Below are 23358 nucleotides of genomic sequence, written 5' to 3'. Positions count from 1 at the left end.
ATGTGTTACCATAGCATGGAACAAAGGTGTAGAAAAGATACCACGACCGGCTGAAATACACATTTTTTATCCATCTACGCAAGTACACAGTAGCTTATCATTCCCATATATCACTGTGTTTGAAGTTAATTAGTGTTGTTAAAAATGCGATCGCTCGGGCTAAACATGTACAACCATTATATAATCAGGTTAAACGATCAACTGTTACAGTTGGCATATTATCAGGATTTCGAAAAGCAGCTTAACTACAAAGCTCCAATGCCCACAACTCCCCGCAATGACCAGTAATTACCTTTGTTAAATCATGCTGTACAGGCATTTAACTTTCGTACTTCTGTATGACGAATACGGAGTACAGTGGTCGGCTGGTGGTAAGACCCTTGACTATGAACCCAGGGGTCGCTTCCCTGCATCGACATTAAAAATACAAACCTTCCTTCCGAGAATCCATGTTTCGGTGATTTTCACTGTCGCACATTAAAAACCAAAAGGTAGCACTACCTTACGCACTCTAACAAGACGGGTATTTTTCATAAGGATGATTCGGTGCCCTACGCACACACACCCTGTAGTGTTGTATTGCAAACTGTCTTATTTTCTGTGAGCCCTCTAAAAGTTGTTTTAGTGTCATCGGCTGACTTAGACATGATCGTGGTGACATTCATATTGGTGAAAGATGTTGAGTTACGTAGTTGAACTGTTCCTGGCACACACTATACCAATAGTTGATCAGACATAGCTTGATTTGCGATAAAGACAGCAACCAATGATCTTGATAAAAGTTATCATTTTAAATGAAAACGTTTCATTGGTTAAGGACGTCTTTGTCTTGAAGCAATCAAAGACAAGGAGAACAATATTGGCAAGTAATAACATGAAATATTTCTGAGGATTTGGCTTCACTGTACAAACTAAACCGGTGACCTGTGTTTCATGAATACATGATCATTTTTTTTCCTTGCGCAAAAAAGTATAGACCATGCATTTAAACACTTTGTTCAATAAAAGTTCTTTGTACTGGGTCACGAACAACGGTAATAATCGGGACTTTGTGTCATTTTTTTCTAATTCTGACTACTCTACTTGTTGTTCTTGATGTTTTTTATATAAATATTGATCTGTTATTTTGGAAATAATTGAACACTGAATTTCAGTGTGTGTTTATAACGTGATAAATTACGTCATATATGCTACGTCGGAAGGCAAAATTTTGCTTCAAATTAAGTCTTAAAACAACAACCTCTCAAAACTCTGGTAAAAGATCGAAGGCGGGGCTCCGTAAGCGGCGTAGACTGCGCTATATTTCATTTAAAATGATGAAGAAGTCGTGAAGTTATCTTTGTTTAAAGTCTGCATTCCAGCAAAATGTTGCCTTCAGACGTAGCATTTACGACGCAATTTATCAATACAGGAATACACACTCAAATTCAGCTGTAAGTATGTATCACTGAGAGTATCTTTATATACATCTAGGTCCATTTCACATGACGTATGATTTTATACAACGAAAATATACGTTGTTGCATCGGTTGTACATTACGTTCTTCCTCGATGCCTAGAATGATATCATTTCGAATATTATTGAGTATCTACAAAATGCATTAACTCTTGCTTTACAATACCAACTCTATCCGCTCTCGCGCAGATAGCTATACAAGTCCACGTATTCAATAACTATGAACAGGTAATTGTGAAAATTGGCTGAAAGATAACTTTATTATCTCGAAAATAACTTATGCTTTGACGGGAGTGCTTTGTCAATATCTTATTACCTAAAAGCGAGTATTCTATGGACAAAATTCATCTTACATTACGAACAAGTAAGTTAAGAATCATATAACAACGTTACGATTTCTTATATGTGATTTCCCCATAATCACTACGTGTGTTTCACTAGTTTGACTTTATTATTAAGTAGAAGTCAGGAGTGGCGTCCCTGTTGTCATCATCTCCATACCACCATTAACTTAACTCTACTGTATTCATGTACTCGTTCCGGTATTCGGAGTCGTACTCGCATCGATTGTAGTACGATTGGCTCCAATTCGGTTGTATTACCACAGTGCTGGTACACATTATACACGGATAAAAATCCGTCACTTTCTATAACATTAAATAAAAATGATAGGGACTTGTGGTCTTACCTAAACCTAATCCGAACCCCAAAGAATAGAAAAAATATGTCTACTCGTAGAAAAAAAGATCAACCGCTCGTAGAATACTGACCCCGTGATAAATATTTGACAAGGGGTTGATAACTTAAAATATACATATAACCAGCCAGGAACAATTATGTCATTAACTTATTTTTCTAAAATATCGATAGATAAAACAACGACATAATCAACAATAGTAAGAACACTACACCACCATCACCAACCCCACCAAAACCACAACCAACAACACCAACTATAACAACAACAAATAAATCAACGATGAAAACGAAAAATATAAACAGCGACACGAATCCCTTTTACATCTATTACCACTAAAACTCTTATATTATCATTCGACAACTACCTTAATACCAACAGCTCGTACAACATCAAAAACAGCAACATCAACTTCTACATGTACTACATGTACTACTACTACAACCACTTTAACTCCTTCTCCTCCAACTACTATTATTACCTCTATTACTACTGCTACTGCTACTGCTTCTGCTGCCGCTAATGATGCCGCTACTACTACTACTACTGCTACTGCTACTGCTACTACTACTACTACTACTACTACTACTACTGCTACTGCTACTGCTACTGCTACTGCTACTGCTACTACTACTACTACTACTAATAATAATACTACTAATACTGCTACTGCTACTGCTACTGCTACTATCACACTGCTACTGCCAATGCTTCTGCTACTACTACTACTATCACTACTTGTACTACTACTACTACTACTACTACTACTACTACTACTACTACTACTAAAGAAATACATATACACTGGCAATTTATAGCATAGAAACACGTATAAAATCAATTATAATATCATTTCTCCTATGAGAATAGTATTATAATTACTGTTTTGTTATCCAGTTTTTTTTATTCTGCATACACATTCCAATTACATGATATAGTGGTACGTAGTCACTGGCAACCTATGAAAATAAAACACATAGAAAACAGTATTTTCTCCTAGGCTGTTTCAAATACTGTTTTAAATTTGATCTCATTATTATCATGTGTAACAATGTTACTTGATACAAAGCTTGTGTGTCAAGCTTAATTAATAATTACAAATGAGATTTTGACAAAAACTCCAGCAGTCGCTATTCATTTCAAAAACACCTAAACACACGAACATAGGAAAGTTATTTTGTTCAAGATAAAGCCACCGTCTTGTCTTAAAATTAATAGGAAAATTTGTTATTAGTTTTAAGAGTTGTCTTTTACAAACTAGCAGAGAAAATAATTGCCTGCATAAATGAAATGATTCAGAAATATAAGTTAATAATCAGTTCTATTCATCATTGTGAACAAGCATCGTACACAATGCAAGAATAATAAACTATGAAGTTATCATGCAAGCTGGGTAAGCGTTCCATGTTTGGCATCATTTACATAGCCATCTGGACCAACGAAGACACTGTAATCTTGTTTCTTCGGAATTCCATCGCACAACCATTGTAGTAGATCCAGATATACACGGTATCGGTGCCTTTACAATCAACATCAAACCGCGTATGTTTATCTGGGGTAAACCTAGTAAAACCTATTTCAATGAATCTTCGAGATAATTTGTCCGTATAATTGATACTGCCACCAACACGTGCATCTTTATCAGCTTTAATGCCCACTTCTTCTTTGAACTTCGCGTTTGCGCTCACATTCGAACCTACTTTGAAGTTTCCGCTGATCCCCCTGACTCCCTTGTTGACTTTAATGCGCTCGGAATCGCACTTAACCCATATAGGGTATTTGAATTGATTCGAAACATGTGTAGACTTGCCCCTGAAAAAAGAGTATAGTTAGATTAAAATTCATATTTTCGTCAATTATTTTTTGTTGTTGCTTACATACGCACATGTTCACGATAGGACAGAATATAGGGCATTCATTTTACATTTAACATCTTGTTACTTGAAAAGTAGTGCTATTACGAATATATAGCATATAGCATTTACAGTTTTGAAGTGACCAGAAGGGTAAATTTTACACTAAGGAACATTTTTCACTATAAATAAAATCATTGAACAAAGCTTTAATGAAATAGAATGAAGGTGACTTTTTGGACGTGAATTTCATGCGGTTCAATGCAAATATGTTGTTATACTTCTGCCCACAAAATTAGCAATACCATAGTATTATAATTTTAATGAGGTTTGCGTATGCAAACAGCTTTATAGCTATTAAAATAAACTGATGTCGTAGAAATCTACTAAGTGACCTGTGACATGATTATTTACCTTTATTCAAACCTCAAACGTCTTTATTTATATACAGTCTAATTACCAACACGATGCATATAAAAGTCACTGTTTGGATATCAGAGATAAAATTATACAATATTAAATACAAGCACACATTTTGATTATCTTATTTTGTCATTAATTAATGAAGTTAATGGTATAAGTAAATATTTAGAATATATTGAAAAGGTTTTTAGTTTATGTATATCAAAAATATTATGATAATAGAGACACAGACGCTCAATAGTTGTTACATGTGATGATGCAATATTGTAGAAATACTATAATTGCATTAACTAAGTTTGCAAACAATAGCACAATAAATGCATTTTCTGATACAAAATTCGAAGCAGAATAAATGGTATTTATTAATGCACCAGTCAATTGTAACCACGGCCCCCAGGTCCGGGGAATAGCGGGGACTTTGACTTTCGGTCAAGCCAACCCCGGGTAAAATCCCCAGCGGGGACGAACTGATGGTAAAATCCCCGCCAAATTCCCCCGCACCACAGGGACCCTAGGTAAGGCGCATTCCCCGTTATATTTTGCGCGAAGACAAAACCGCCACATTCACCCGGCACTAAAACACGGCCCATTTCCCTGGCTATCCACGGTATACCCCCGAACCTGGGGGGGGGGGGGGCGTGGTTACAATTGACTGGTGCATAATTGGTATCAATTTAATGCATAATATCTCGGTTTTCGGCCGTCGCAAAAAAATGCCGTTAAAACAAGACATATAATTGAGGAGTAGTTCTGAAATTTCTGATATCGTAATTCTGAAATCGAAATAATGAAAAAAATATTGATGATGTCGCAAAATTCATCAGAAATTTAAATCGTACTAGGAATATTTAAACAGTTAATGTTCCTTGCTTCAAATTCAAGCAGTTGATCTTTAAAACCTTACCAGCATAATGTTCAATGAATGATAAACATAGCAACTGTTGTATTCATTCCAAAAGCGTTTACTTTTTATATTACTTCAAGCGCAAAACATACTCGATAGCGCCACCACTAGGGCAACAGCGCCAACACTTTTATAAATTTGTGCATTTTTCCTTTTTAAGAGGTGCTTATCAGTTTTGTTGTGTTCCGGCATAGGTACTATACATAACAGTTATGTTTGCATGCGTGAGAATGTTCTTACGGGGTGTGTAAGTACCGAAATGTACTTGCTATGCAATCAGATCTCAAAATATGCACAAGTCCGATTCGGGAGAAAAGCTCCTGACACCACAGTTTGCACAATTTTGAAACGAAATAGTAACCAGCCTACAGTAGAAGTGTTCTTACACGGTACCACATTCTCCGATTTTCGAAATATATCCGTTAAATGAAATTATCAAATAATATATAAATCATACTCACGTTTGTTCATGTAAACATAGGGCACAGCTCCACCACGGAAGTGTCGACAGCTCTTTTTCTTTGCACCACCGTAAAGTGGTGGAGCTGGCGTTTAGAGGCCATGTTATTGTATGCAATATTAACGAAACTGTACATTTTCTCGAACATATTCGGAATCCCTTAGAATGTGTTAATTTTTTTCGTGCTTCACACTCGGACATGGGCGCATTTGCATGGCGTCCACAGACGCTCACACCCTCAAAATGGTGTACTTTGTTTACATACGTAAAAAGCATATTAAATCAGTTTTCATTAAACACCAATATAATCGTTACTCATAACACTAAAAGATCTTTTAAACTTGACAATGTATACTTTGAAATGGACTTACATTGTCGGTTGTGTTCGAGGTTAGTGTACCGGATTCCAATCGCAAGCTGTTGTCTTGTTCGACCTTCAATCACAACCACGGGTATTATTTAAAACAATATCAAATTGAATGTGAACGTAGGTCAAGATGAGAGAAAGATACATTAAAAGGTTATAACTATGGGTTGTAAACGTACTATGTACCTCAATTTTTATTTTGTAAAATATCGTTAATCATCATGTCAACAAAAGAGAGCAATACATAATTATTAAAATTGAATAAAATCGATTTCCGTTGGACGTCTTTATATGTCACATTCTTCAGTGGTCTTTTAAGTCCGGAGCCCGTGATCACGTGGGCTATTTGTTGTAAGTGTTAGTTAGATTACATGAAGTAAAGTCTTAATGAATAAGAACGAACGGAGTGAGCGAAGCGTGGGTTGTATTCTAAGCCACGAAAAAAGTCTGCGGCGAGTAAGACATGTTCCAGCAAAAGTTACCCTGCAACTATTGTAAATTATTGCAAATAGTATTGTTAAGTATGATATTATTTTCGTAACCTGTTTCTTTTTTACCCTTTATATAACTTAATATTATGTGCATTTTTTTAAGCGTTATGATGTTCCGTTATTTAAACAAAGGGCAGATTAATAATATCTTCCATGTGTTTCCGTTCCGAATAGAAAAATCCGACTCGAAGGCACATACGTACACACATAAACAATATTTTTTCTAGCATACCTTAAATTACTTTAATTTATGCTTTACGCATTTTTGTACATTTCACCAAAAAGCGCGTGCGATGATGTTAACTGACGTCATGACGCGCAGTATTTTTTTATTCACTGCATACGTCAATAAGTTCCTTCGATAGCACGTCTTTTAAGGGTTATTTTTTTTTGGTTCTGAAGGTATATTTTTGTAAAGTTATTGTTAAAGGACCTCATCTATTGCAATATCATAAATATTGTTACATATTGTGTTAAATAAAAGAAATAAAAAGCATTACGTCACAGCGCGTGACTCATCTGTCATGGGGGGGCGGGGTGCCAGATGGAGTTTTTCCAGCACGGGTGAATTCACCGGAAATGCCTATCCGGCGTGTTAGAAATTTTGCTCTTTAAATTTTAAGGTTGAACGCGACCCTGAGCTAATTTTCGAGTTAGTGTTAAAAAATTGGTATACAAATAAATCAGCGTATGTCCAATTAGGGACTCCTTTCATATTTTCAATATCCGAAACAGTTTTGAAACTACGTTTCTTCAAAATATACCTATGACGTCAATGTTAATAATATATGTCATGTTTTTCCGGTCCTGATAGAAAAATCCTACCCGAGGGCACCTGCTTGCGGAGTTAACTCAGCGTGCCCTAGGGTCGGACTTTTCAATCGCACATAAATGGTGTTTTTCTAGCATACCTAATATTGCGTGTTTGTGAAAAAATACAAAGAAAAGCACATTTGTGTACATATCACCAAAAAGCGCGTGCGATGATGTTAACTGACGTCATGACGCGCAGTATTATTTATTCACTGCATACGTCAATAAGTTCCTTCGATATCACGTCTTTTAAGATTTATTTTGTTTGTTTTGAAGGTATAGTTTTGTAGAGAAAATATGAAATATCATAATTATAGTTAGAAAAAGTGTGTCATAAAAGAAATGAACGTATTACGTCACAGCGCGTGACTCATTTGGCATGGGTGCCAGATGGAATTTTCGAGCACGGCTGAATTCACCTGAAATGCCTAACCGGTGTGCTACAGTAAAACTTCTGTCAAATCTCCCCCTCAAATGTGACTTGTGAAAATGGTAACGGACATATAATTTTCTATATTTGGTGTCACGTATTTTACTTTTTATGCGTCTCTTACGGTATTTTTTGTGGGAAAAACAATCCCAGGCCCCGATTTCTCGAAACTTCTTAAGTCCTTTATAACAGGATTAAGCTAAGCTCACTATTTTTGGTGTTCAATAAATTTCATAATATTAACTTCTTTAAGAATTTTTATACTTCAGATAGGAATTATAAATATGATTATCAAAATAAACCATTTTTCATTTATCAAAATTCAATTTCCGTATGTATTTTGGCTTATTGAAATAAGCTACTTAAGCCTGTTAAGCTTAAGAAGTTTCGAGAAATTAACGCCAGTTCAGATTATACAAAATCTTTTTTTTTTTTAAATTAGCATTATTGATTTATAGAGAATTTGATCGATCATTACCTTCAAGTTGTTATCTTAACCCCATAGTCTGTTATTTTTTTGATTTTATATGTCTTTTCAAACGAAAATAAGACAAATGACTTGTAATGTAATGTAATGGAAATGAAAATTTAATTAGACTGTTTATTAAACTGAATATACTGTGTATAAAAGAAGGGATAATTATATAACAAATTCATGATATAGTGGTATACATCAAGTGGCAACCTATGAAAAAGCAACACGTCGAAAATCAATAATTACTTTCATAATATCATTATAATTATGTTCAATGTTATCAAACCATTTTCATCTGATACCAAATCACCTGATACAAAGTTTGTGCAAAGCTAAAACGACAACCAAACCATACAATCATAAAATGGAAAAATAACGAAAAACAAACAAACAATAGACAAAACAATATCATGGGTGTTTTGTAAACACAAGCACCATCGCACGTGCGCTTTAAGTGTGTGATATGTAATGTTTAAATATTGATATTTTATTGTCAAAAAGACAGGATTGTCTGGAATTTTTATATATCTATTGAAGCCCGTTGAAGTTGTTATGCATGCTGGGTAAGCGTTCCATGTGTGGCATCATTTATATTGCCATCTTTACCAACAAAGACACTGTAATCTTGACGCTTCTGAAGCCCACTGCACAACCATTGCTGTTCATTTTGGTCATCAATGTAATATATCCAGATGTACACGGTTTTAACTCCTTTACAATCAACATCAAATCGCGTATGGCTACCTGGGGTTATTCTAGTAAAACCTATATCCATGTACCTACTAGATAATTCGTTCACATCAGAGTAACTGCAATCAAAGGCGGCACGTGCCTTATTATCAAGTTTAGCTTCAAAGTCGAAGACTGTGCCTCTTTCCTCTTTCGGTACTTTTATGCCTATCCGGTATGTATTGCTTTGACCTATTCCGCCTTCTCCTGACAGTCCTAGTTTGACTTTATTGATTTTCTTATCGACGTGAAGGCGCTCAGAGTCGCACATGGCATACATATTTGTATTGAATTCATTTGAAATATGTGTAGACTTTTTGCCTCCCCTGAAAGGAAGTATATTTGGACTGAATTTCACAGTTCTTCAGAAATTGTAGCATAAGAAACCAGTGTAAAAACACACTAGTGCAATAAGAAATTCTGGATACCGAAATAATACCTTTTTCTGATATAAAACTCGACACAGAATCAACAATATGAGAGACGGTTTATTGCATAAAATATCTGTACTTCGCTTTTATTTGTATGCATTTGATTGCATAAGTCGGACGAAAACGAGCTTATAACCAGTATAAAGAACGCTATTGTTTTGTGCCATTTAGGACTGGTTAGGTAGTTAACAACGTGTCATGACGGGCCCCGATTTTATACTGAAGCATTCCTAAGAGAAGTTAAATTAATATAAGAAGAAAGTCAACACTATTTTGCAATGTCAATAAGGAAGCTGTAGACGAGACACAATACAGTTGATGTAAAACAAAATTTCACGTCCGTCTATTTGATTGAACTCATAACTTGAGAAATATCCGTCTTGGCGTTCAATTGGCGATGTTGATGTAACCATTAATATTCAAAACAATTGGTTGGTATTGGAAATCACACTAATCAAATGATGACGACGCAAAATATATCGATTTTTTAAAGTTTATACGAACTATTTACCACAGTTTTCTGAGAAGTTTTTAGACTTTGCTCACGTTTCATGTCAATTCTGTTTATGTCAATCTGTTTCTTAGTGCTTTTATAAAATATTTCGAAAATAAATACTTTGAAATGCTATTGAATTTTTAGATGTTGTATAATAGTATTCAGGGAATAATGTGTTTCTGTTTTATTGTATGCAATGTAAATAACAATTTATTTTTCACTCGGTCTTAAACATCTACGGACGCCTTTAGGCTATATTAACTGCCTCGTGTTCTCAGGCATGAACGCATTTCTTGGGCGTGCGTAGATGTTCTCGGCCTAGCAAAAAAGTGTATTATCTCTATAACAGACATATTAAGTCAGTTTTAATTAAACATTAATACAATCGATAATTATAATATAACTGGATTTTAAAACTTTTAAGTATAAAATAATATATTTTGTATTACTTACATAATCCGTGCTAGATGTTACGTGCGCTGGACTCCAATCTTCAGCTTTTGTGTGTGTCCAACCTTCAATCCCAATGAACTGTATTATTTAAAAAGAATATCAATGTCTACAAACGTCTATATAAGAGAAAGATACTTTAACAAAGGTTACAACGAGCAATTAAAACGAACGGGTTGTGAACAAAATAAGAACCTCATTTATTAGTTTCTAAACATATTCAATCATCATGTCAACATAACAGAACAATACATATTATAATTGTATAATAATGATTCCAAACGGGAACCTTTTGTATCGCATTTCTGGCTGTTGAAACAAGAGTGCCAAGATGATATCACTCACCTGATTGAACAAAGGGTTCTAAAATGATTGATCGGAAAACATACTGAACGCCTCCCGCCCGAACGCCGCAGGTGAAACTATAGTACGCCCTGTTTTAAACGGGCTTATAAGAACATGACAGTATATTCTTTCAAAATGTTACATACGGCCATGACTCTTAAGTTAGATTAATATTACTTGTCACAAGAGCATAAAGGTGATATCCTCCGTAATTAAAAAAAACAAATACACAGTTAGACAGTTGATAGAGGGTTATATAAGGAACATTTCTGTGAAATGATTTGGAAATCTAGCCAGTGGTATCTGATATACTTTTTTTAGAAGAAGTTTTTTTTTCTTTTCGGTTGCCATGGCAAGCATAGTTCTGCTTGGAACAAGGTTTATTGGAGGAATCTAGTAGAAGGCCACTTACTGAAAACTATAAAAGTTTATTTGAAAATTGTTTGAATGGTTTAAAAGGAGAAGTTGAAGGAAAATGTTGACGACGGGTTGATGACGGACGGGCGACGAAGGAAAACGGGCAATCATCCTATCACAATAACTCATGATGAAAATCTTGTGAAAGCGTGGACTATTTATCTAAAATTGTCTGCGTCAAGTCAGACGGTGCGATTGCATTCTCCTTGACTAAACATCAAAAAGGAGTAAAACCGCACATGTTCAGGTTATCCTGTAATTAGGTAAATGTACTATGATGAACGCACATTTCTTTCCGGAATGCGCGCCACAAGTCGATGCGAATTGTGCTTTCTGAACCATGAATGAATAGTCCAATTTTAGATGTAATTTAAAGAAGATTCTCTGTCATAAAATGAGATATCGAGTTGTTTAAAAAGGTAATACGTTATTATTACCATATATTAGAATTTCTTCAAATACCAGGAAGAAACAAGGCATTCTAATTGTATGATTCACTGCTATAAATTATATTTCCTATAATCATGCAATATTATGCTGTTCTTAATATGAAGTATTTGGAGGGCGCCACAAATTTAAATATTTGCCAAACTTGCCATATCTTAGTATGAACACGTTTTTATATCAATGTTTATATGCTACAGAACGTCTTCGGCTATGAAAATGATCTTGATCTAATAAATACAAAAGACTACCAAAACATCAGGAAAATCAACAGAATACCAGTCAACGAAAGGAAATGTCTGATCACAATCTAGATCGCGAATTACATTTTATACTGTGAAGTGGGTACGATTTAGTCAAAGGCCATACTTTTATAGGTAATGAACGCACGCAATCGAGGGTCCAAACTGCGGGGCGAGAGAGGTGAATTGTTCACTGCAGACACCAGAGCGACGAGAACAATCATATTGTTTCGTCTGTATACAGAAAAGAACGACTGATTTTGAGGGGGTCTACTCTTGTTCACTGGACGGGTAGGTTGCTTGCTGAAAGGTTATCTACAAAAGATGAGAGAAGTGGTAATTGCCGGAAAAGTCGGAATCCGTGGTTGACGTTTTTGTTGATAGGACAGAGGGGGATGACTTGGACGATAGGGCAAACTACATAATGGAAGCCACACATTCGTTCAAATCGCAGTACCCACTATCTAGGGCATCTACTCATGTTCACATCGGCGGTTCTTCGACATACAAGGTGAGAATACTATACCCGATCCTATTTTGCGACAACCCTTAATCAGGATGCAGAGAAAGAAGTTGCTGAGCGGGTGGAGCCCGTAGTAAGTGTATTGAGATCTAAACAAAGCAGTGCAGACAGTAATGCAGATCATGTCCGAAAAGTGCAGATCGGCAGCGCGTTCGATGCGCATCATGTGGGTAATGTTTGATGAAGTAGCCAAGATTCTGGAACACCTACAGTCTCTGTTTGAGCGGTCGACAACATGTAGGAGCCACCGTTAACAGATGTGTCGTCATTTTTAGTAAAGTATGAGGGCGTCTTACAAAACATGATAGGGACCTGGGACTCAATGATCTAGCAGTCTTGCTTCTTCCCTTGGCCTTAAAAACAAGACGTTCTCGACGCAGTGGCCGGTTTCACCATGTTTTATTTTAGTTTTCACAAGTGCCTATTTACAGATAACATTTAAAAAGAGGGCACCCCGAACACAGACTTTCGCTGTAAATACGGACACCGCGATAAGATGGACCATACCCCTGTCGGGCTTTACATTGCAAGCGAGACATTCCAGTGGGCTTGGTGCTGCAAGGCCTCCAGTGGGTCAAGTGACTTGTGTACAAAGATGGCATCATCGTTATTGGCCGGACCTTTGGGGAGCATATGACATGGACATCAGAGGTTTAAGACCGAATTGCAGCAGTATGTCTCAGGTTAAAACCTAAGAAATGCCTGTTTTTGAAGAGTGAAGTAACGTTTCTTGGATATGCGGTCCCTGTCGAGCATATGTGTCCCGGAATATCATGTAACTCGGAATTCTCGTGCATTTCAATCTCTTGTACTAAGTATATAAAGCCGTGCGATTTATATTCGCCAGAGATAAATTAACGTTGGATCTTTCTGGACTTGCATTATATCAGTTTATTTTGGACATTTGTGAACCAACTTTATTTCATATAAAACGAAATTGGATTATTCCTTACAATTTGGATTTGTGAATAAATTTACATCTTACATTTGTGGTAACTGTGTGTTAATAAAAGAAATACATAAAAGCTTGAAGAAATGTATGTCTTTGTATCTCTCAACTCCAGTCTGGCAAGTTTGGGGCAAAATGAATAACTAAAAAAAACTTCGCCAAAAGTGTGCCGACAAGCCACTGAAATGCAATCCATGCTCAAATTACAAACGACAGGAGAAGCTTATTCGTTAAGAACCACCGTCTTAAGTCATAGGTGAAGTGACCGGTTCCCAGAAATCAAGTATTTCAGGAAAAGCCCCAACACTCAAACCCCGAGACGTCTCTAGCCAATACCTTGAGCTCGATGTCAGAGCTGTCAATGCTGAAACCTCGTCAACATCATCCAAAGTCATCCAAAACCGCTGCTGTTTGCAACTGGATGGATTATTGTAAAGCTACAGAGATCGCCAACATGCAATCCCGCGACCATTATCTAGAACTGGTTTACTGTGGGCTGCTTAAGGCTTCTCGACAAGGTAAAGAAGGGAAGGTATCTAACAGGCCGGCGGCAAGGGGCTATGATATTATCTGGGGAAATCTGTCCTAAGTCGATGGTATTCTCATTATTTAACAGTCCCCCGAAAAGAAACAGCAAATGGTTGTACCAAATGACCTTAAAGCAAGTCATGCGTCTTGTCCAATATCGATTGGCCGGTGCTCATTTCCAATTAAGGCCACTAAGACAACGCTCGTTGAAGGCCTATATTTGTATATGATGAAGGAAGATGTTAAACCTTTCGTCGATTCTTGTGATGTTTGTGAGGCGGACAAACAACCACAGAAGACGCCACGAGCGCCTATGGTTCATGTTGGAGCAAAAACACTATGGCGTATCCTAGCGTTGCTCTTTAAGGCCCACTTCCGGTAACGCTACGTGATGGTCGCAGCCAATCGTTTAACCAAATAAGTTGAGGTCTACCCAGTCCATAACCAAACTGGAGAAGTGTACGCGGATAAGATAGTTAACGACATAGTGCCACGATGTGGCACTCCGCTGGGCATCTATAATCACCAGGGCTCTGATTTTGAAAGTAAACTGTTCAAAGAGCTTTGCAAGTGACTCGGAGTGAAAAAGACATGGTATAGTCCACTGCGTCCGTATTGCATCGGTTAGGTCAAACGTTTTAATAGGACACTGGTAAATATGTTGAAATCTTATCTTAATGATTCTCAAGCAGATTTGAACCTTCACCTTGTCATTCTGGTGGGAGCGTACAGGTCAAATCCCAACAGGACGCTAACTATTACACTTTATATGCTCGCCGTTGGTAGTGATGTCATATTGCCAGCAGAACATGTGTTTCCACTACACCATGTTTATATAAGCCACCCTTGATCCTTGATATTCACATGGGAGAGAACTCAAGGACAAGATGCTGCATGTGCATTGCGAAGCGCGCGATCATTTTAGAAGGGGCGACAGGCAAAACTAAGAAGTGTACGACGGCTTTCTTCACAGACAACAACGTCAGTGATTTGGTTTGGTTATTTCGTGAGACCCGTCATGTATGAATCAACCCGAAACTATTAATGGCTCCAAGCAGTCCATCTGTAACCAAGGGGGTGAACTATACTGTCCAACTAGACAAAACAGGGAAATGTATTTCATCACGACAAACTGACGTTGTACCAGTGGAGGTAATCCCCTAAGTGGTTTGTAGACCTTCGATAGGGAACTTCAACAGCAATGTATAACGTTTCACCCAATGGAAACGATCATAAATACGCTTCTACGCATAACATAGCAAGCAACGAAAGAGACGAATAGGTTACTTTCCCAATAAGTAGAAATTCTCAAGCGAAGGGACACAATAACGCGTACCGCTCAAACAGGGTTTAACCGAGTGTTAACTATAAGTAGGCTCAGTAAGTCTGTACTGGTAAGGGCAATCAATGAAGACTCTAGGAAATGTATGCATTAAATGTTATGAAAAAACATTTGGTTTTGCAGATAAAAACGAATGTGTCAGCTTTTTGAAGGGTCGAAAACAGGTAAAGAGCGACACGGTTTGGCGCCACAACTTCAAGATGGCAAACAGCTATTTCACTGTTTGGAAGTGTTCTCTGCTTCGTGCTTATCCCCATGGTTCTTTGAAGAACATGAGGACCATCTTCCTGAATATTTACATGCTTCTGGAGCGTGAGTAAAGTTAGAATATTTAATGTGTTTAAAAGATGACAGGTTTTACCAGTATATTTTGTCACGCTATTTTTAGCAACGGGAAAGTAGTTCCGAGATTACACACGGTACTCGTATGATACGGAATCAGAATACGACAGTATATTGATACGGATTTTTAATACGGCGTGTTGTATTTTCACTGTTGGATGTGAAAAAGGAATTTGATAGGCATATAAAAATATCTAATATAACGTTGTATATATTTGCATCAGCGCAGATGGATCATACTAATTATGGTGTTTACTTTTGTTAAAACAATGTGTCACTGGATGTTATCATTATACGTGGAATCATACTTATGACGGTAAGATACCTCACAAGGCTTTATATTTTTATATGAAGATGTTGATAATGTTGATTTGCAGCTAATAAAAATACTCATACAAATCCGAAAGCATATTTTTTTTCAAAATAAATTTCATAATCATATTCTAGTTTATTTGCGTGTTCAAAGAACGTGTCAATTACACACAAATACATTCTAATGACCACCAATATACCAAAACCGCAGCATATGACTTATTTATAATACACAGTTTTTATTACGTTTTTATTACAAGCGAATTGATAGACAATGACATATCAAGCTCGTTACTATGTACGAATAGTATGCAAATTCATGTTTACATTACAAACTTATGATTTACAATACATTTACTCGGTAAATCTTGGAGCTTTTGCCGGAAATTTACCGAAAAAATATGAACCTTTGTTCAAAGTATGTACATTTTAGCGTTGAAATATACAGGCTTATAGCCAAAACCAAGAGTTATCATGTTGAAAGATAAAAAAAACACAGTTAAATCATTATTTTTTTTCATAAAAATAACCAAAAAAGTGTAGACTTTAAATATTTTTTATGCTGCAAATTGAACATTAAGCCAATGTATCTTTTAGTTTATTGTAAATTTTGTACAGGTTAAAATCGAATTGTTGTTGGACATGACAGATAATAAAACTAGCATTGTATCTTAAAGAAGCTCTTGTTATTAGAAATAATTAATTGGATGTTAATGTTGCTGCAGTAATGGGGTAAATCCTCGATTGTCTTTGGTCCAGAAAAATGTTCAAGCACCTATGACAATTTGTGACTTATTTTTTTTATTTATTTCTTAAATAAAAGGGAACTCTTTTTAGGTAAAATTCAACACTTACCTGGGCTTATAATGGTAACAAACAGTTGATCTAGTGACATTAAAATTTTAATTCTGTTTCCAGCAGTCGGATACCCTAGTTTTTAAGACATATAGAAAGAGGGTAATAACTCACACTTCCTTGAAACCCAGGCAACACCGAAAATATATTTAAATGCAGTTTTTCTGAAACTTTTTGCCCAAATGTGCTTTTCATAATTATCAACATTGTTTAATTTAGAACAACCGGTTTTTGAATACCTGTTACTTGGCATAAACAAAAGCTTGTACCAATATTTAATCAAACAAATGACATAATATACCGCACTATCCAAGATAATTTCAGTATTTGGCCATTTTGTACACCAATAAATAGATTGCGATAGCGATGTTTAAGATTACCGAAATAACACTGGTATTTGCGTAAACAATGTACTTGAGAGAAAAATCAAAAGATAGCTTAGATGAAAATATTGCTAAATAGGCTAAATGTGACTGGCCCTTAACAGAAATACAGTTTATAAGCCGGTTTAGTTCGGGTATAACGAATTTAACAACTTTAACTTAAACGTTTATTGACAAATCGGCATAAAACATATTAAACATAGACGGCCAAATGACAATTTTTACATCACAATTACATGTAATGTTTTAAGGAGTACATGTTTATATTAAAAAACATTAAGGTAGATAGTAAACAAAAGTTAAGAAGCATGAATATTATCAAGTCCTTCTTGTCTAGTTAACATAGCATGATGAATATGATTAGAAACATTTCTAATTGTTTTTGATTTTTCACACGACATTCACTTAATACACTTTTGAACAGTCGAGAATGCTACATTTATACAATGATTTAGGGGCAACATAAAATAAAACGTATTCGACTGCTCTCAAATAACAACATTTACAAAGTCTAGCATTTCTATCAATATCTAGATATCTGCCCATTTCAATTTATAAAGAGTTCTCAACACAAATGTAATTTCGACATTTTTTAATATACAGTCGAACCCCAATGGCTCGAACTCGCTTGGCTCGAATTCTTCGTTGGCTCGAATTGGATGTTAAGGACCGCTTTATTTATACTGAGGTAAACAATCCCGCTTGGCTCAAATTTTTCGAGGCTCAATGTATTTTTCTCGGTCCCTGAGAGTTCGAGCCATCGGGGTTCGACTGTATTTAATATTGATAACATACTTTGAAGTCATAAATATTCGTAGGACATAAAATGTCGTGGATGTTGTGGGTTGTCTTAGATCCCAACGAAAATTTGACCTTTTATTCGGAAATCATACTGTCTATTTGAAAAGGACTGTCGATTATTATCATTTATGGCTGGAATTATCTATAGTAAGCTATTCCTTTAAACGTATAGAGTTAAAATACAATATTAATAAACAACTTCGACTATACATACACTCGATATATGTTTTCATCATTGGGCTTCTCAATTTAATTTTAGTTATTTCCCTTTACTAACAAAGACTTCAAAAATCCATATATAGTGTCTAACAAATAAGAGCTGTGGATTGTTTTCATGAGGCAAAAATAAAGTTAACTCAGTTAATGAACCGTGTAAAGGTCCTGTATCTTAGTTCCACATGAGGTTTTCTTTGAACCTCCTTTTTATCTTTTTTTAAGGATTGGGATATAATATCGGATCATTGCTTTCAAACCAAGATTATCTTGTCAAAATGGCCAAATTATTGCAGACAACATATACTTAATACTAACGATTCATTACTGTCATAACGAACATAACTTATAAGGAGGTACTGGTGGAAATTAAATTTATCATTACTGTCAAACAGTTATTGTGATTTTTTTTAAAGCTGCGCTCCTGAAGGATACGACTTCAATAATGACGTTTTCTTTCATTTATCAAAATCATGTGTTGAATATGCATGCTGTCAAATGACATTGCTTTTATTGCGCCAGTATCGTTATTTGTCAAGTAATTTATCATTTCAATTAATCAATATGTCATGCCGAATTCCTTACAAATTTGTTCTATTTGTAATACATGACTGGTCTAGTTTATATTTAAACACAGTGCTCACTATATGAATTCACTCCGCAATATCCAACGATAGATATAAAGCTTTGTTACAAACGTTACTTCTTTTGTTTGTGGATCAAGATGTACACAGGCGGATATTGGATCAGATGTGGTGGATTGGGCTATTGTTGATGATAAAGCCGGCGTTGACGATACAGCTTGCATGGACTACACAGCTGTCATGGATTATGAAGCTGTTGTGGAAGACACACGTGCTGTGAACTGCAATGTTCTGGTACATTATGTCTATATTAACTTAGAATTAAATGGACTTGCCCAATTCTGATTCATTTCGATATTTTAATAACAAGTTTAAACACACACGTATATTTACACATAAAGAACACAAAGTTTTAAGTAAAAGTATATTTGTAACAATTACAATATTTGGCATAAAACTCTTATTTTATCTAACATTTTGCTCAGTTATACCAGTATCAGCAGGTTTTTTTTTTCAAAACATGAACTTGAAATGCTAAAAATTCAGTAAAAAAATAAAAAAGGCTCAAAGAATAAATATAAGTTAATGAACTTATATATATATTTTAATTGCATAGCCTCCCGTTACCTACAATGTATGAACAACTTATAGATTCAACAAATAACTCTGTTTCTATAGAACTTCTATTTTGAACCTTTTTAACAACGACTGCCGGTTCTTCTCATTAATGGCTGGTATTATATAGCGTAAGCAACGTAAATGAACAATTATAATGTGTTTACAATATAAAAAAAAATTCGAAATGCATACAATCGAACGCTGATTGCAACTTTGGGCTTTACATTATTTTCAAGTTATTTCCCTTTACAAAATAAGACGCCTTGTTTTGTGTACAAATTTCCATGAAGCAAATATAAAGTACACGAAATCGATGAACATAGTAGGTCCTGTATTTCCATACTTGATGATTGTTTTTCAAACCCTCTTTTCACCTTATCTTTATACGTTTGTATACGCTGTCGGATCATTGTTTGCAATCTAAGATCCTCTTGACCAAAATACCAAACGAATGCTGACCATATATTGAATCACTCGAATTGAATGAGGTTTTATTATTCTATTCATTACAAGTCATGTGTTTTTGTTTATGCCTGCTTCAAAACAACTTTATGTTTATTGTTTACCAGAACCGTTTGTCATGATCATTTTAATGTTCCTAAATATCATGCGGAAATTCTGCCAAGTTTGTTAAATTCATAATACAGAACAATAATAATTATTCAAAAGAAAGTCAGAGCTAACTATCTAAATACATTTAGTTTGAATAGACTTAGTTACATTCACCAATACGTATGTAATTACGTTACATGCTTTACTTCTTACCCATAGTTTTATCTGTTTGTGAATCTGTATGTGCGCCTGCAGACGCTGGAGCTGCTGGTTGATAGAGCTGTTGTTGGTCGTAATGCTGGCGTGGAAAATACAACAACTATAGGCGATGCAGCTGGTTGGGGAGACACACGTGCTGAAAATTGCATGAGCAAAATGTGTTTACACTAAGAATAAAATGGACTTTCTCACTTCTGTTGTAATAAAAATATATGTTATTAAGTTAAAGGTGTACTTTTTGCTATTTCAATATTTGACATTAAACCAATTATTTAAACTCTTATATTGCACAATTACACCAGTATCAACAGATCATTGGCAAAACATAAACTTAAAGTTATAAAAAAATAGTGAAAAACGAAAAAGACTCAAATTATTATTTTATGATAATGCAGTAATATATTTTATAATTGCATAGCCTCCCTTTACCTACAGTGTATGTTAAACATCAGGAAAGTTATTGATTTGGATATAACATCGGATACTTGCTTCAAAACCAATATTATCTTGTCAAAATGACCCAATAAATGCAGACAGCATATGTTTAATACTAACGATTTGGGTGTTGTTATTGTCATAACGTACAGAATTTATAAGGAGGTGTTGGTCGTATTAAACTTATCATTACTGTCACATAACAATTTTGAGATTTTTAGAGCTGTGTTCCTTAAGGAAACAACTGCAAGATTGATTTGGTGTTGTTTTTCATCTGTCGCAATTAAATTCTTTCTTGGAATATGCGTGTTGTCAACTCTTGTTTTTGCCCTTTCCTAACTAAAACATCAAAAATCTATATTTAATGTCTAACAACGTTTTGCTAGTACTATTTCCATGAAGCTTATCTTACTATGTTATGATCGAATATCGGAGCATTGTGTTAAAACCAACATCCTCTTGAAAAGAATGACCCAAAACAAGTTGACGCCCTATATTGAAATCGAACGAATTGGTTAGCTATTATCATAAAATGTAGAATTTATGAGACGGCTTTGGCATTATTACATTTATTATAACTGTCATTGAAAAATGTTAATTAAAAACGGTTTAACCTGCACTTCTGAAGTATACCACTTGAACAATGTATTTTATTGTTTTATTTATTATCATTCCCGCTTTGTTTTATATATGCGTGCTGTCAAACATCATTTCTATTATTTTGTATTAATTCCTAAATTGTACATTAGGTTGAATCGACCTATATATCGAGCGGAATTCCCACCAATGTTGTTTAATTTAGGTGTAGTTTATAGTCAGAAAACACAGAGCACAGTACAGTCGAAACTCGTTGCCTCGATACCGTTAGGTTAGACTTCTTCTTCATTGGTTCGAACTTGATGTGAATGTCCGATTTTCTTTTATTTTACGTAAGCATTCACCCTTTGCCATATATTCGCGAGACTCGAAGTACTTAAGGCAGTTCCTAGAATATTGAGCCAACGAGTTTCGACTGTACATGAATAGACTCAGTCACATGCATTGATATATATTAAGCTACGCTACTTGCTGAACTTCTTACCCGTAGATTTGTCGGATTGTGTATCTAAATGTGAACAGGCGGACGCTGGAGCTGATGAGGTTGATATCCTTGGTGATAGAGCCGTCGTTGATGATAGTCTAAAAATCGACATTAGGAATGTCAAGTAAATCAAATCGTTTTATATTTGCAGAAAATAATCATTTTGACCAAAACCTGCATTCCTTGTGCAGAGAGACTGTCTCTGAACTGATCAACACATCTGTTATTTGATATTTAATTAATTATAGAAATGAATGACGTTGCTCAATATATATTTCTTAAATTTCTTCATATTTGTACCAGCGAATTTGTTGAAAAGATACTCCGTGTTACAAGATGCAATACTTCAAAAAATGAAAGTTCACTAAACCGGAAAAAGTTTTTAAGTGACTAAAAAAACACCGTTTAAAGTAATCATTTAAACGTTGCTTTAATTGTGTTGACTCTTTGCAGAATTGTAGACGTAACTGATGTAAACAATAATTGTTTGTTATAATACAATAGATATCAGAAGCAATGGAGAGTGCAAAACATATAATATTCATCCTTGAAACGTTACTCTCAACCTGGCTTACGCCTCGGTGGTCATAAACGTTCACGGGTGAAAATTATATGCTATCATCCTCCTGCAATGATATTGCACAAGTACGTCAATTTGACATTTAAACCATACTTTCATATGACCTATGTAAACTGTAATTTCAAATGACCTATATATCATGCGGAATTCCAGAAAATTGTGTTTTACTTTGTTATAATTTTATATGAAAATTATAGACTATAAATTAACACACAGAGAACAATGTATAAGTTGACTAAGTCACATGCACCGATACATATGAAGCTACGTTACTTGCTTTACTTCTTCCCCATAGAGTTGTATGTGTTTGCATCTGAAGTCCACAGGCGGACACAGGAGCGCCAGTTGATGATGCAGCTATTGTTGGTGATAAGGCCGGCGTGGAAGATACAGCTGATATAAACGATGCAGCTGGTGTGATCGGCATGCGTGCTGAAAATGTTTATAGTCACTCAACAAAAGTTATTGTAAAACGTACAAAGTTATTTTAACTAACTGTGTTCTCAATATACCAGTTTCAACTGTGTTTTGTTTTGCAAAACATTAACTTCAAATAATTGAATATTAGTGAGATTCTAAATGAACTCTTCTTAGATCCTGTTTACAAGGACTACAGTCTATTCTAATTTATGATGTATGAATGTTTATATTTATAATACTCCATTGATAAACATTAAACAATGCATATCATCGATAGCTTTGTGCAACATGGGACTCTTGAAAGACACTCTATAGACTCCCGTTTAGCAAGGACTGCAGCTTTTCTCATTTAGGGCTGAAATTAAAGAATATAAGCTACGTCCATGAACGCTTAAATTTATTATGCAGCATTATTAAACAACTAAGGCAATACATACAATCGATATTTCTTTGCAACATGGGGTACTTCAATTAATCTATAATAAGAACTAGCAGAAACTTCAAAAATCCATGTTAAATGTGTAACAACCTTGTTTGTGTCCGATTCATAGGAAACAAAAATCCTGTACAATCAGTTAATGAACAGTGTAATGGTCCTTAATCTCAGTTCTTCATGACATTTTTTCAACCCCAGCCCCTTCTTTACATAATCTTTATAGATTTGGAACCAATATCTAAGCATTTTTACAATAATCATT

At 35.2% G+C, this 23358-nt stretch overlaps 1 protein-coding gene across 4 annotated transcripts; it reads right to left on the bottom strand.

Moving 5' to 3' along the window:
* Positions 1-3110: 3110 nt before the first annotated feature.
* LOC128219724 (uncharacterized) lies at positions 3111-22668 on the bottom strand. Of its 4 annotated transcripts, none has more exons than XR_008258638.1 (6): positions 22518-22668; positions 21661-21758; positions 20139-20280; positions 10479-10556; positions 5795-6227; positions 3111-3965 (listed from the first exon to the last, which is right to left on the bottom strand). XR_008258638.1 is itself a non-coding variant. In XM_052927671.1 (6 exons), the coding sequence occupies exons 1-6, from the start codon at positions 22665-22667 to the stop codon at positions 3915-3917; spliced, it is 582 nt and encodes a 193-aa protein (XP_052783631.1). In that variant the 5' UTR covers position 22668; the 3' UTR covers positions 3111-3914. The 4 variants fall into 4 exon arrangements, 2 of the variants coding, with proteins under 2 accessions (XP_052783631.1, XP_052783632.1); XM_052927671.1 differs by having other exon boundaries at positions 6165-6227; XM_052927672.1 differs by lacking the exons at positions 3111-3965; positions 5795-6227 and adding an exon at positions 8568-9424.
* Positions 22669-23358: the final 690 nt, after the last annotated feature.

This window comes from Mya arenaria, chromosome 15 (assembly GCF_026914265.1).
Source record: "Mya arenaria isolate MELC-2E11 chromosome 15, ASM2691426v1".
NCBI lineage: Eukaryota > Metazoa > Mollusca > Bivalvia > Myida > Myidae > Mya > Mya arenaria.
Note: the sequence above shows the minus strand (reverse complement) of the source record. Positions and strands in the feature narration are given on the sequence as shown.